Source organism: Penicillium cataractarum, assembly GCF_028827025.1.
Source record: "Penicillium cataractarum strain IBT 29864 chromosome Unknown utg000002l, whole genome shotgun sequence".
NCBI lineage: Eukaryota > Fungi > Ascomycota > Eurotiomycetes > Eurotiales > Aspergillaceae > Penicillium > Penicillium cataractarum.
The window spans coordinates 1349742-1364698 of NW_026622738.1; the positions used below are offsets into that span (position 1 = coordinate 1349742).

Genomic DNA, 14957 nt, shown 5'->3' on the forward strand with positions numbered 1-14957 from the left:
GCTTTCCGTGGATGTATCATCACTATTTTCTCACCATTCTCACCATATGCGCCATTTCCCGTCCTTCAATCCTATTCTCCTGTTGGATGGAATGACCCAGCAACCATGTCACACCTCTGAGAGGTGTCCTTTGGGTCCTTCCAACAGATATGTCTTCCTAGACTTTCTTGGATATCCCCGATTATGGCTTTTCCTTCTTCTCTTGCTGCTGCGTTGCTAATTTCTGTAACATGTACGGCGGCATGAATTACCTGTGCCGGCGGGATCCGTCTATCCCCATGCTGGCGTGAAAAGGGGCGTTTTCCATTTCTTACTATGATTTTCTGGGTTTGCAAATGCTGGTCAGCATCGGATTTGATTTCCTTGATTCTCAGGCGTTTTTCTTCCCTTTTCTCCTTGTTCACTTGTCCTTTTTCTTCCCGATCAGCGAGCGAGCTCTTTTAGTCTTATTTGCATGCCTGTATCTACTTATGCCTCGTTTTGAAAGTCGCCATTTCCTTACAAATGTGGTCAAATAGCTTATGATTTCTTTTCAACGATGTGAACTCCGTCTTGCTTTCATCAACACCCTATTGTATCTTTTATTGGAAACAGAAGTGCTACGGGATTTAATCATACGGTTCTCTTTGTGTCTGTTATTGATTCGTGGGTATATACAAGTAGACCGAGGGCGTTAAAGGCGGATAAAAAAGACTGGAGCATGGACTGCGCCCTCCACATTCCAATTAACACACAAGGACATGGCCAAAACAGCCAGCCTCTCGATTCCACCAGAGACACCTGAACAGCCCATTCCTCCAATTTCCCCATGTCTAGAATGTTGTTCGCTCATATACTTCGTGTTGCATTGATTTTGTAGCAGAAAATAGGTTTATTCCAGGCTGTAGGCCCGGATTCGCTGAAATGATGGGGAGTAGGTGTCCGCGATACTGGTGAAGGGAAGGGGTCGGTCATGCGTCGGGTTGTCTCCGGTCTTCTCGTAGGACGGTATGGCAAAGAAGCTAGGCGGGACAGGAGCTCAGCCGAGGATCAGCTCGTAGACGATGATAATCGTATTGATGACGATGAGGGGTACTGTGGAGAAAGATTACATGTTAGCTGGGGTGTGTCCTCGACCGTCTTGCTGCCTGTCTGGTCTATCCTCGAGCATAGGAGTAGCACAGTAATGCATACCCTCCCACGTCGAGGATAGATACCAAGGTTCAAGTTTCATGCAAGGACTTTTGGGAAGAACACATACTCCGCATAACCGTCCGTACACTGGCAATCAAGTTCACCGACTTTGCCTTCACGCTGGTGCTGTCGTAGGTTGCGCCGAAACCTGGCTCAGCTTGTGTGCGGCCCCATCCAACTATAGTATCACAACTCTGTTAGCTGTACAGTTCAAGTATACCGATCGCCACCGGGTGTGTGCGCTCGGCGCGGTGTTAGGGGAGGGCACGAACTGCGAGCGAGGAAGCGGTCCTCGGAGAGGACGGCGATGGCGTTGATGATGAGGACAATTACTGCGGTGGATGTTAGTGACATATTTCTAGTTAAAAAGATGTATAGAGACGTAACTCACCATAGACGAGCTTCCCAAGGCCGAAGAGCAGCATCTTGTCGCGCGTTGATGGGGTGCGGTGGGTAGTGTCGGGTGTGTGAAGGTGACGGAGTCGATAAGGCGAGGGAGCTTGCGGCGGAAGCGCCAGATCTCCGGATTAACAACACCATAGCTGGACACTCCCTCACACTCGTTCTCGCCAATGCAGCCACCATGAGACATGGTAAGTTCGCACCAAAGATTCCTGAACTAGTAAATATCAGTATCTAACATTACTACAGCATGGATTGGACTTGTGTTTTTGCTGGCGGGGTTAATCCTGCTGCATCTCTTCGTTGCGCCATATACCAAGGTCGAGGAGTCGTTCCATGTCCAAGCTACGCATGATATTCTCGCGCATGGATTTCCGTTCGGGGAGAACATCGATCGCAGTAATTATGATCATTTTGAGTTTCCCGGCGCCGTCCCTAGGACTGCCGTTGGGGCGAGTATTCTCGCTGGGTTGTCGCCGTCAGTCACTGCGGCGTGGGCGGGTGTTAACCGGCAGATTCTAGGTATGTAGATTTCTACTGATATACTTGAAGTTTTACCCCCGGTCGATTGAGCTAATGGTTTTTATTTGTAGCTCGAGCTATTCTAGGCTTGTACAATGCCGCTGCTTTGGGATTCTTTGCCCATGGCTTGCGGAAGAGCTTTGGCCAGACTGTAGCTGTGTGGTACCTCCTGTTCCAGAGCAGTCAATTCCACCTGGTCTACTATGCATCAAGGCCTTTATCCAATATGTTTGCATTTGGATTGACTACTACTGCGATGAGATATCTCTTGCCTGACTCAACCTCGCGACCGGGAGTTCGTGTTGGCCTCCGAGTGAGAATACCCTTGTGTCTACTCACGATGGCAGGTGTCATCTTCCGCGCAGAATTGGCAATTCTAGTCGCTTTCACTGCGGCATACCTCCTCGCAACTCAGGGCATGCGAGTATTCACAGATATCATCATTGCTGGCCTCGTGGGGCTTGCCAATGGCCTCATTCTTACTGTCTGCATTGACAGTATGTTTTGGAAGGAGCTTGTTTGGCCGGAGTTTAACGCGTTCCTGTTCAACGTGATTGAAGGCCAATCTTCAGCTTGGGGTACAGAGCCTTTCTCATTCTACTTCTTGAATGCCTTACCTAGGCTGCTGTTGAATCCGCTGGTCTACCTCATCGCCATCCCAGTGGCACTGCGCAATCCCGCTCTCTGGCGCCCAATCCTCCCGCTACTAGCACCTTCAATGTGCTTTGTGACCCTATACAGCCTCCAACCGCATAAAGAGTGGCGCTTCATCATCTACATCGTCCCCGCTCTCACTGCCACGGCGGCCCTGGGAGCGGGATATCTATGGAATCGACGAGATCGATCGGTCTTTGCCAGTATCGCATCTCACCTACTTATACTCTCCATCGCCGCCTCTTTCCTCTTGTCGAATCTTGTGCTGTTGCCCGCGTCTGCGGCAAACTACCCTGGTGCCCAAGCCTTGGATGCACTTCACAGGTATCATGATCAGCAGTCCTTGTCCCGCAACGGAGCGTCCGTCTACCTTGGAAATCTCGCCTGTCAAACAGGAGTTACACGGTTCCTACAACAATCTTCTGAGCAGGGCTGGCGCTATGACAAGACGGAAGATGAGGATGTCAAGTCCACCGCTCCATTCTGGGAACGATTCGACTACATTGTCGTCGAGGCCTCTGCGGACCCTGAAGTCAAGGATGCTGACGAGACCCAGTTGCTCCGCGCACTACCCTCGTCGCATTGGGAGACGGCTGAGGTCATTGATGGATTTTCTGGCATTTCTATCATACGGCCGGGGGAACCTGCAACTGGTCTGGTAGAGCGACGGATCCTGTCAAAGGTGGCTGGTGCGACTCTCTATAATTTATACTCTGACGTTAGAGACTCCGTGAGGAAGCTTGTCTTGCGTGGCTGGTGGGCGGAGCTGAAGATGAGACCGAAGCTTAAGGTCCTCAAGCGTCTACGAGACAATTAGACACGAATATACGGGTTTTTTTTTCCCCAGGGACGTGTCTCTTTCCACCGACAGCGTTGTTTATTTGACATAAATATGTAACATGATACCGGAAACCAGGCCGAAATAACTGCGGATAATCCTTGATGCAAAGTCATGTTTTGACTTTGACTGATTGCGAGATGGTGAGTCTCCCGGCAACTAACTAGACGGTTGCTGGTTTGATCTGCGAGTAAGATTGCAAGGCCGCTCCAAGCTCCACGTGCTTCTCAAACGACAGCAAATCGAGAAACTGGGGCCACCAACGTTGCGTAACCTTCTGGTAGACTATCAAGCGCGAGGCAAAGACTCCATATCCCGCGCTTCCCGCCTGAAACAGTCGGCGCAATCTGACTCGTGCTTGTCGTCTTGCGTCGTCATCTCTGACCAAGGCCAAGATGTGCGGGGGTAGATCCAACGGATCCGTCTGTATCGCATCGAGACTGATGGTGTGGAAAAATGGAAACGAGAATCGGGGTCCCAGGTCGTTCCCATTGCTGTCGACGAAGAGTTCTGGGCGCATCACTACTTTGTGAAGTGCCGCATAACAGACTCCGCCGGTTAACGCCTCCAGCTGGAGACCCACGTTGATAATCATTGTCCCGGGAACCGGAGGAGCTGGAATCCATTCGCCGGTTGAGCTCAACGCCTCGAGTCCGCCGTGTGATGTCCCCGGGAGAAGGAAAGTCAAGAGACTGGCGTCTTTATGTACCCCTTTACCCTGAACCGTCTGCTCTTCGGTGGCTTGCTCGGGTGAAGTAGGTTGCGGATACTTGGCCAGCATCAAGCGGTCAAATGGTGCACCATCGAACAGATGAGCCAATGCGTTCGATTCCAAACCCAATGCCTCTGCGACGAAAATCTTGAACTCGTCTGCTAGCTTTCTCAGCTCGGTCATGTATCGCTCCATGACAAGCCTGAATCCCGGCAGGTCTGAGCTGTCCGGCCACTGAGTCAATATACGGTCAGTACTCGAATCTACAAATCAAAGTAGAAGAGGCAAGGAGTGCGCACGAGATTTGGACCGCGCAAGTTGCGGTATATGGGCTCATCAGGATTTGGCGCAGGCGTTTCGTATCCAAGCTATATAAATGAGCTACAAAATCAGCGAATGGGTGTGGAAAGCGGCCATACCGTATAGGTTTCGCGATAATCCTTTTTCGTCACAGTGACCGAATTCTCCGTGCCCACGTAGCCGACGAAATGTTTACTACTAGTCATGTCGATCTCCTCTTTCTTCTCTGGCGAGAGGTCGAACAGTCCGCGAGACTGTGCAGAGAGGTCATCCTGCAGAGATTCCGGGATTGGATGTTTCTCGAGGTAGAAGAAGCCTACTCCGACTAGGGCATCGCGCAGTTGCGAGAGGAATTGAGGCCTGGTCGCCGGCGAGGTGGATAGTGAATAGTCGATGGTAGGGATTGAGTTTGCCGCCATGATTTACAGAATGCTGAAACGTCAAATTGAAGCAGCGCGGCTTTAGACCTAAATGCAATGATAAAGCAAGGGCAGGATAAACCCTTAAAAAGTCTATTACTGCCAAAGAACCGATCCAATCGATGCGTGAAATGGTATGTCCCACAATTCTAGCAATATGCGCATTTTGTTGTTGGGGATCTCGTATAACGCTACAGGGATCTGCATCTCAATGGCTGACTATCGTATTTTATATTACAATAATGTACGGTGGTGAGGTGGTGACGATGCTGCGCGTCAAAAAAAAGCAAGGGGCCAAGCCGTCGATCCTCCATGCTGGGCTCCACGCGCGGTGCACATTGAAATCGGCATGTTGAAACAGGTCGATCATACTGTAGCGAGTGGCTGCCCTAAATGGCGCGCTTATGAATGCATATAACTCGGTCAGTACGGAGCATAGAGGAATTATCAAGATAATCGATCTACCTGGCAGAGCTAGGTCATTTGCACCCGACTATGGCAATCGAGAAGCCCCTACAAGTTACCCAAAGGCCGCCTGAAGCAGTCTTTCCAAACGACAAATTCTTCAGCAACCTTCTCTCTTGCGCAGAGCGGTTCCCTGGTAATCCAATTGCAGTCAACGATCCGGCAAATGGCGTGTCTGCGACATACAACCAATTGATCGGGGATATTGTCTCTACGCGGAAGGCGATCTACGATTCTTGGTCTCCCGAGCTGTTTGACAGCCATGGGATTTTGAAAGGCTCACCATGGGTTGGCCTTCTGGTACCTACCTCGTACGAGTTTGTGGTTGGGTGTCTTGTGATCCTCTCGATTGGAGGTGCTATCATGCCAATGCGTAAGTCGCCATATGGAGATGCAAAGCTTCTATCTAACAAAAGCCACGGTCTAGCAAAGGCGATTCTACCTGACGAAGCCGATCACTTCTTTGAACAGTGCGATTCTACCCTCTTGGTAGTGGGATCGAAGCATCAGGAAGTTGCGCTCAAAGTCCAGGCATATCGACATGTTGTCTCGCACCGCCCGATACTAAGTATACCCGTGACACTCGGAGACCGAAGCGAGAATCACGTAGGTGTCATGTATTTGGATGATAACATCAACCTGCCTTCCGATCGCCCTGGATTAGTCGTTTTCACGTCCGGAACTACTGGTCCACCCAAGGGTGCCGTGCTTCCTCGTTGCTCGTTATATCCTCGGCAGCCATGTTCCCCGGAAAACCGCCTGATCAAGCTATGCGATCGTCCAGCGCACTGGATCGGTGGCTATGTCGGGTTGTTTCCACTCCTTCTCAGTGGACATGGCATTGAGATCCTACCTCCGGGCTCCCCTGCAGTGGACTACTGGGAGCTCCTGCGACAACAGCGCGTCACTCGGGTTACTTGGGGACCGATGATGTTCTCGCAGTTGAAGCAATACTACGAGGATCACCTTCGATTACTACCAGATGCGGAACTCGAGCCATATTTGCAAGGTATTCGAGTGATTCAGGGACTGAGGGCCGGATCGGCAATGCCAGCACCTGTCTTATTGGAATTCTGGCAGAACATGCTTGGGAAACCACTTCAAATGGGGTATTCTGCTACCGAGGCAGGCGGGCTGATGAGTGCACTACTCAATGTTGGCTCTGCGAAGGTATGAAATATAAAACAAACCAATAGATGCGAGCTCTGGCTAATTATTTTCTGGTTCCGAAGCCGTCATCGATAGGCAAACCAATTCCCGGCGTCGAAATGAAACTCTCTGAAGGAACGACCGGCGAGATTTTGGTCAAAAGTTCCCGTATCATGCTACGGTAAGCCTCTCATTCTGCTTGAAAAACCCTTGGTATGACACGATTGGCTAACATTTCTACCGTAGTTACTTGAACAACCCTGAAGCGACTCAGGCTGCATTCACTGAAGATGGATTCTATCGAACTGGTGATATGGCCCACATGGACGGCGATGAATTCATATTTGATGGACGAGTCTCATCTGACTGTAAGTCGTGTCATTCAACCAGATCGACCCATACTCACTAGTCTTGCAATAGTTGTACAAGTTTATGCATATCGTGTCCCCATTCTGGAGGTTGAGAATGCAGTCACAGCGCTGCCATACGTGGTCGAGGCTGCAGTTGTCGCAGTCCCTGATCCAGCTTGCGCGAACCAAATCGGCGCCGTCATCAGGCTGAGACAGGGAATGGCTCAGATGCCTCTGGACAAGTTGCGCACCGACCTGTCCCCATCACTCCCTGCATACACTTTACCCACCAAAATGCGGGTCCTCGACGATGATGAGATGCTGCCTAGAACCGTCTCATACAAGATCCAGCGAAAGCAGACCGCCCACAAGTTCTTTGGAGACAGCGCAGAGGTGGATCGAGTACAGGTCTGTCTGAAACTTCAGGCTGGTAAGGATCGCCCTGTAAAGGCGTGGGATTGGGCAGGACTACAGTAGGACTGCAGCGGAGACCTCGTGTTCGGCGGTTGAACATAGTATACAATATTGCCTTGAAGATCATCCCAGCTTTTTTAATAGTGGAATATAAGTGGTGGGGGCTTTCTAAGACGTGGTAAGTTTCCTAGAAGCATAAATTATGAACTTTATAGTAGCGGTGTGTCTGGACCAATCTCCTGGAACGATCGGAACCTTATTGATAGATCACCTTACCCACTACAGTAATTATCACCTACACTAGAGCAATTAGAAGCAATTATGCAGCAAGTTTAGCCAGCCACCCACCTAGACTTAGGGTCCCCGGACCGAGCCGTACACTCAACAAGTGTTACGTATGACACGGTGCTGCTGCCCCTTGCATCCAGTTGATATCACCGATCTTCTTGGCGATACTAGTTGGTCCTCTGATGGCTGCCTAGTGGACTTTGCACGAGGTACCTTAGTGGCGTGCTAATCGGTATGTTGTACTCTCATTTCTTTTTTTTCCAGGTCCGCTTTTGTTGAGAAAAACAAGGATCAAAGATCTAGAGGTGTTATAACAATAAAAGTCAATTCGAAATTCAATAATGATGCCAATCATCTAGTTTACTTACCTGGGAGAGAGGACTCCGTACTTTGAGGAACTCCTCAGACAACACATCCACAGAGAACAAACATCACTTCTCACTATCTTTATCACGATGGCGCTTGTCGAACCGCATCGAACCGAGGCATTCCTCTCATTAGACCTTCCATATTCTCCGTCCAATGAAGGCGTCTGGGATTTTCCCAAGACTGTTCAAATTGCCTGGGGAATTGTGATCAATGCCTTCGAGCCAACTGATCGTGCGCGATTTGGGCTCGTCTATCTGGATGTATCAAGCCACAGTTCTGTCAAACCAAAACTTAGCGCGTGTACTTTGACGATGAGACGGGATTTGCCAATGTCCCAGTTTCAACGGGAGATTTCGATTTGTGAAGAGTCCGGCCTTGAAGGAATGGACACGATCATCGTACAAAGTACAGAATCAGGGACACCGTCACTGTTGGACCTGGAAGCACTATCGCAACCGAAGGGTGCTACAGAGGTACAGTCATGAGCATTTGATGTTTTGATGTTATTCAGCTGACTGTATTTAGAATTTCCAAATGATCGTCCAAGTAGAGGCTGGTGGATTTTCGACATGTATATTGGCAGATTCGACGAAAAGACTGTATTCAGATGCTACAAAGACTACGAACATGGCTAGAACGCTCCGCCATATCCTACCACAAGTGATCAAGCACCCTCACGCCTACCTCCGCGAATTGGACATGCTCACAGAGAGAGAGAAGGCCTGTCTGCGGAGCTGGAATTCGGCTCTTCCTGCCTCACCTAAGGCGTGTGTTCACGATGCTATCCTTGAAAATTGCCTGAACCTATCGGATAGGCCAGCCGTTAGTGCCTGGGACGGGGAACTCACCTATCACGATCTTTATGAACTATCAACCAGCCTGGCCATACATTTACGGGCACTGGATTTGCCTCAAGGAACAATCATACCCTTGTGTTTCGAAAAGTCCAAATGGGCGATTGTGGCGGCATTGGGAACTCTTCGCAGTGGTGCAGCATACGTTTTCGTTGACCCGGATTCACCTCATTCCCGCAAAGTTACCATATGCGAGGATATCAACGCGAAGGTGATGCTTTGCTCTCCGGCACAGTTGCCCAAGGCCGAAAAACTAGTTCCGCAAGCCATCACGGTGGAAACAGTGACTCAAGATACACCTATCAAGGCGAATGGCGCAACGGTTACGCTCCCGTCGGTGAAATTCGACGACCCGGTATACGCTGTGTTCACCTCGGGCTCGACGGGCAGACCGAAAGGAGTTGTCATCGAACATGGTGGGTTCTTCCAGCGGGCGATGGCTAATGGGCCTGACCTCTCTCTATCATGTGAGACACGGGTGCTGCAATTTGCCAGCTTTGTCTTTGATGTTGCGAATCGTGATATCTTGTATACTCTGATCTTTGGGGGCTGTATTTGCATTCCATCCGAGTCGCAACGTTCCAATGACCTTGCCGGATTCATCAATCAAAAGGAGGTCAACTGGATCAGCATCACCCCATCGGTTGCTAAGCTAATGCAGCCGTCTGCCATTCCTACTGTTCGCCACATGGTCTCCTGTGGAGAGGCTATGACCTCGAATATGATTGCTGAATGGGCTGACAGTCTCCAGTTGATTAATGCCTACGGACCGTCTGAGGCGACAACTATCAGCTCCATCCAGACCGATTGCACGGCAAAGACCTGCCCTACCAACATCGGTAAGGGCTCTGGTAGCGTTCTATGGATTGTTGATCCAGCAGAATACAACCGTTTGGTCCCTATCGGAGCGATTGGGGAATTAGTGATCGAGAGTCCTAGTGTGGGAAAGGGCTATATCAATCGTCCTGTGGAGACGAAATCCTCCTTTTTATCTACAACCAGCTGGCTTCCACTATTCCGCAATGGCGACCCAGCCATGCGTCTCTATAAAACCGGAGACCTGGTACAATATGATACCGACGGTAACATTCAGTTTCGAGGTCGCAAAGATGCGCAAGTCAAGATTCGAGGCCAGAGGGTCGATCTTGGCGAGATTGAGCATTGGATTCAAAAGTGCATCCCCCCTGGAAAGGAGTTGAAGACAGTTGTGGAATTCATTACCCCTCTTGGGCGTGACACCGGCTTGTTAGTGGTCTTCCTCGCACCGTGTGGCACCCAAGGCAGCCGTCTACAGGAGATTCAGGCGGATGTGCGGACTTTTATCTCCGGGATGACCGATGCGTTATCCCAGAATCTACCGGAGTATATGATTCCAAGAGTCGTTTACCCAGTGGAGAACATCCCAATGACAGCAACTGGAAAAACGCATCGACAAAGGCTGCGCCAGGTCGGCGAATCTCTGACGATCGAAGAACTCATGTCTCCGTTACAAAGCTCTTCTACGGCTGAGCCTCTTTCGGAAAGTCTGAGAGACCCAATCGGTCAAATGATGTTGAGACTGTGGGCTTCCGCACTGGGGGTTAATCCTTCTTCTATCGGATCCCACGATAGTTTCCTCGGCCTAGGAGGAGATTCGATCATGGCAATTCGCGTCACAACTCAAGCTCGGTCAGAGGGCATCGATTTGTCAGTCGCAGATATGATGGAGTACAAAACGCTGGGCGATTTAGTGGAAAGCCTACTTGGAAGACCGAGGATATGCCACACGGCCATGCACACCGAACCGTTCTCACTTGTGGACCTCGCAATTTCATCAGGTATTCGAGAAAAAGACTCCGGAGACATTATCGACATTCTGCCCACGACAGAAGCACAGAATTTCTTCTTGACGCAGTGGACTGTTAGCTGCTATACTTGCATGCTGCAAGGGGAAATCGACGTCAGTCGACTACACGCTGCATGTAAGGCAGTAGTCGCAAGGCATAGCATCCTGCGTACATTCTTCGCCAAAGTCGGGCCTCGTTTTATGCAGGTGTTGTTGAATTCTTTTGATCCTCCATTCGATCAGCACAAGGCTGATACCAGTCTGGAAGCTGCCTGCCCAGTAGCGGTAGAGAGGATCATTGCCGAGACGACCCCCATTTCCACGCGACCCATTGTTGGGTTCACACTGATCTCTGAAACCTCTCAAAGACATGCTTTGCTCATCCGAGTGTCGCATGCTCAGTATGATGGAAATACCTCTCCCATATTTTTCCGGGATATTTCGGTGGCGTACAACAATGTTCAGGGAGTCCTTCCAACTGCAACCCCTTTCAGTCGTTATCTCTACGCTCGCTCCATGGCCCCATCTGACAAGGTCTTTGACTTTTGGCGACAGAACTTTCAAGGCGCGTCTATGACTGTGCTTGGCCCGTCCATTCTCAACGGCAGCCAGTCGTCACCCGAAACGAGAATCATTGCACCCGCTTCTGGGCCGCTTCCAGCTTCGCTAGGTGATCTGACCGTACCGACGTTGATCAATGCAGCAATCAGTCTTCTCCTCGCAGACCTAATCAAGCATGAAGACGTCATCTTTGGAACAGTCATGGACACTCGGACGCTGGGCTTCCCTGGCATCGAGACCACTCTTGGACCATGCATCAACATCAACCCGCTACGTGCCCAATTCAATCGGAACATGACATTCCGAGAACTCTGTTACTCTCTTCAATCTCAATATGCCAAGGTGACGAGATACGCCTACAGCGATTTGTCAGATATCGTTGCCAACTGCACAGATTGGCACCCAGAGACCAAGTTGGGCTGTATTGTGAACCACCTTCGCCCTGACGAAGGCCCAGCACCACTATCTCTGGATGGTACGCGCTGTACATTCTTCAAGAAGACCGCCTATATTACTTTATCCCAACAAGTGCTTTTCCGTTGTATTACGGGCAGGGACAGGTTGGACATCCAGGTTCTTACGTCAAGTACGATGATGAACAGTGCCATGGCTCAGTCGCTTGCTGACAGGCTTGTCACTGGCGTCCGTGTACTTGCCAATTCTCCTGACATCCCCATTGAGAAGCTTTCCATCTAAATGCATAGAATGATTACCTAAAAGTTTGTGCTACTCAGTCAATGTATATTTATGTCTTGGGCGTTTTGATTCATGTCTAATTTAGACTAAATGTCTCGGTCTACCAGGTGGCTTATGACGATACCTATCATACTAGTAATCAATAGAAACACAATAATTGTCACGGGAAATGATGAATGGTATTGCCTTGTCGGGCCTTCGTGCAAAATGCCTCATGCTGCTGCATTGACTACAGCCAAGACCCCTACGAAGCGGGAAGACATTTTGTTGAGCATGAAAGTTAGATCCCAACAAAGGCAGATCATAATTCTCGATCAAAAGTGGATGCATCCGAATATGCAGGGTTAAATCTTATTTTTGCTTTTTTTCGCCGTAGTCTCGGAATGCTGCACGATGCAATAAAGGTTGCATCCCATCATGCAGATCGTCGGATATCCTCGGTCACAGCGAACTTCCCATCATTCAGAAGATCCGATGGTCTCATGTGCTACTTCAATACTCACCGCAACTTGCGTTGCTTTTTGTGGAGCGCAGATCGTATCAACGCCACGTCAAGCCATTGAGTTCAATTGATCTCGTGCATAGCCGGTGGGACTATTGAATCTCTGCTTGGCGGCCTCTCTATATTTGGCAACTAAGATATTTGCCAGATATTTGCTCTTAACAGCCATTTGACTGTTCCATATACCTACAATTCGATATTCCTTTGATCCTACTAGGCTCTACAGTCTACAGCACAATCATGACCAGGACAGAATACGCAGAGCATGCCGAATTTGAGACTACCCGCAGGCTTTTAGCATGCTTGATCAACGAGGGCCTTGTCGAATTTGTTCTCCAGAGGCTCGATTCCTCAAAACAGAGGGTCTTATGTCTTCGAGCGCTGAGCCACAACAGTGACCTGTCAACAAGCTCCCAGCTTGTAGTGGGCCTCAACTCAAATTCTCTTGTTGATGAAAATGGAAAGGTTTGTTGTCCAATTGCGCCGGAACAGCTTGAGCTACCCGTGAAATTGGAAAACAGAAAAGGCGATACGGTATACGAGACGAACCCGTCAAAGATTCTTGAAAAAATTCATGAATGGATCCCTGAGTCTATACCCAACATTCCGCTTCTGGAGACCACAAAACAAATGCTGCAAAATTCTGCTGAAAATCAAGGTTGGAATATCCATTCCGATACACATTTAAGCTTGACTAAGACCTTTCTTCAGAGAAATGGCTTCAGTTCCACCATCAGCAAAAGCCCTGTGACCTGAACAGTTCAGCAATTGAATGGGAAAGGACTATCATCTTTGGCCATCCCGAGCATCCTGTATGATTCTCCAAATTTTCGACCCATAGAAAGTTTGAAATGCTAATATTCTCAGCTTCATCGATGCCTGTACCCAGAGTCACCATCATTAACTGGCGCAGGTAATCTGATCACCCCAGAGCTATCATTTATCTCCATTCCAGATGAACAGCTTGAGACCACGGGTCCTTTTACACCAAGACTTCAACCTTTATTGGAAAAGCTGGGCCTCTCTCAATCCCTTCCAGGGCAAACCATCATTCCATGCTTTACTTCAAATCTCCCACTGGTTCTTTCTCGCCTACCACGGGCCACGCTGGTGCAGAGCTTCCAAGGCATCGCTGACGGTCAAGCCTCGGCGCGGTCTGTATCCATCAAACCCCAATTTGATTACAATCACCACCTGAAAATGTCACTGCCATTCCAAATAACGGGAGCTATCCGAAACGTCAAGCCATGGCAAGCATACCAAGCTACCTACATGACGGAGCTCGTTGAGCGTCTCGCACACCCCGATCTATGGGTAAACAGGGAAACTGCGACAATCACCGGTGTTAACATGGACGTGCAGGCGGCACGAACTGTCTGCTGTATTCTGCGCGAGGATTTGGAGCCTCGAGCTTTGGCAGAAGATCAATCGTTGATTATCGCAGCGGCACTTTATCACCGTCCTGCTGGAGGCGCTAAAACATACGCCGAGACACTTTTCGGCCTAGAAAGTCAGGAAGACAAGTGCTCGTGGCTTCAAAAGTACGTTGGCTAATCCTATTATTACCTTAACACGATCGAACTGACAGCATATCTCATAGGTACATGGGCCTCCTATTCCAGCTAGTCATACCACTCTTAGGCCGTGGCATTGTCCTCGAAACTCACAGCCAGAATGTTCTGGTCCGAGTTGACCGACGCAGTAAATCGCTAGCCGGCTTCGCCATCCGGGACATGAACGGAGTCAAGATCCATGTCCCCACTCTCCAAGAGCAAGGAATCACCGTGGACGAAAGACTCGCTCAAATCTCCGAAACAAGAGCCGCAAGCCTCGAAGCTCTATGGAAAAGAGCCCATCGAACTCTGATCCAAAATCATGCAGGGTTTCTCCTACGCAGTCTTGGCTTGGATAACAGCCAGGGTTGGTCGATTCTTCGGGGTGAATTGGAAAAGGTCCTTTTCAGTGATGCATGCCCGATGGGTTCGGAACTTCGTCAGTTCTTTTGGGGCCGGAACATGGGTTACCCTTGTTTCCTGGGTGCTATTCTGCGGGGGAAGCCGTTGGAGGTTAGTTTCCATATTCAATGTGCAAATCAAGGACTAGGAAGGGCGGCTTGAAAGGAATAGTCTATGCTGACTAAATATTCTTCTAGCTTGAGATCATGCAGTATCCTAACATCCTAATGAGATGATAGAGGGTGGGTACACAGTTGTGGGCAAACATGAGGACTACAAGATATGCCGACATGAGAGATTCTCTAGCCCCCGAGGGGGATGGTGTTCCGGGTTATGGGGAGTGCGTTGATATTGGGCATGATGTAGGTGTTGAGGTTACGTCTGGGAAGCTCACAGCTGGTATGGAGGCTGTGTTGAGATATGCTGTTGAGGATGTAATGGTAAAATAGGTCTCGAAGTGCGATGGAGGGCTCTCTATAGATCTATATGCAAAGAGCGTCCAAAGGAAC

The 14957-nt window shown here is 49.5% G+C and overlaps 6 protein-coding genes across 6 annotated transcripts; 4 read left to right on the plus strand and 2 right to left on the minus strand.

Moving 5' to 3' along the window:
* Nucleotides 1-1018: 1018 nt before the first annotated feature.
* Nucleotides 1019-1598, minus strand: N7496_002550 (YOS1 family protein; the record flags this gene model as incomplete). Its single annotated transcript, XM_056695481.1, has 4 exons — nt 1019-1074; nt 1241-1351; nt 1446-1505; nt 1565-1598. 4 exons carry the CDS (start codon nt 1596-1598, stop codon nt 1019-1021), a joined length of 261 nt encoding a protein of 86 aa, XP_056557693.1.
* Nucleotides 1599-1756: 158 nt separating this feature from the next.
* N7496_002551 (dolichyl-P-Man:Man(7)GlcNAc(2)-PP-dolichol alpha-1,6-mannosyltransferase) lies at nt 1757-3568 on the plus strand (the record flags this gene model as incomplete). The annotated part of the gene is made up of 3 exons (XM_056695482.1): nt 1757-1766; nt 1825-2097; nt 2169-3568. The coding sequence occupies 3 exons, from the start codon at nt 1757-1759 to the stop codon at nt 3566-3568; spliced, it is 1683 nt and encodes a 560-aa protein (XP_056557694.1).
* Nucleotides 3569-3752: 184 nt separating this feature from the next.
* On the minus strand, nt 3753-5020 carry N7496_002552 (isopenicillin N synthase family dioxygenase; the record flags this gene model as incomplete). The annotated part of the gene is made up of 3 exons (XM_056695483.1): nt 3753-4535; nt 4601-4669; nt 4721-5020. 3 exons carry the CDS (start codon nt 5018-5020, stop codon nt 3753-3755), a joined length of 1152 nt encoding a protein of 383 aa, XP_056557695.1.
* A 495-nt stretch (nt 5021-5515) lies between these two features.
* On the plus strand, nt 5516-7461 carry N7496_002553 (class I adenylate-forming enzyme family protein; the record flags this gene model as incomplete). Its single annotated transcript, XM_056695484.1, has 4 exons — nt 5516-6655; nt 6718-6815; nt 6881-7002; nt 7055-7461. 4 exons carry the CDS (start codon nt 5516-5518, stop codon nt 7459-7461), a joined length of 1767 nt encoding a protein of 588 aa, XP_056557696.1.
* Nucleotides 7462-8682: 1221 nt separating this feature from the next.
* On the plus strand, nt 8683-11991 carry N7496_002554 (non-ribosomal peptide synthetase; the record flags this gene model as incomplete). Its single annotated transcript, XM_056695485.1, has 1 exon — nt 8683-11991. One exon carries the CDS (start codon nt 8683-8685, stop codon nt 11989-11991), a length of 3309 nt encoding a protein of 1102 aa, XP_056557697.1.
* A 742-nt stretch (nt 11992-12733) lies between these two features.
* N7496_002555 (uncharacterized protein) lies at nt 12734-14684 on the plus strand (the record flags this gene model as incomplete). The annotated part of the gene is made up of 5 exons (XM_056695486.1): nt 12734-13151; nt 13205-13305; nt 13361-14034; nt 14094-14559; nt 14646-14684. The coding sequence occupies 5 exons, from the start codon at nt 12734-12736 to the stop codon at nt 14682-14684; spliced, it is 1698 nt and encodes a 565-aa protein (XP_056557698.1).
* Between the last annotated feature and the right edge of the window lie 273 nt (nt 14685-14957).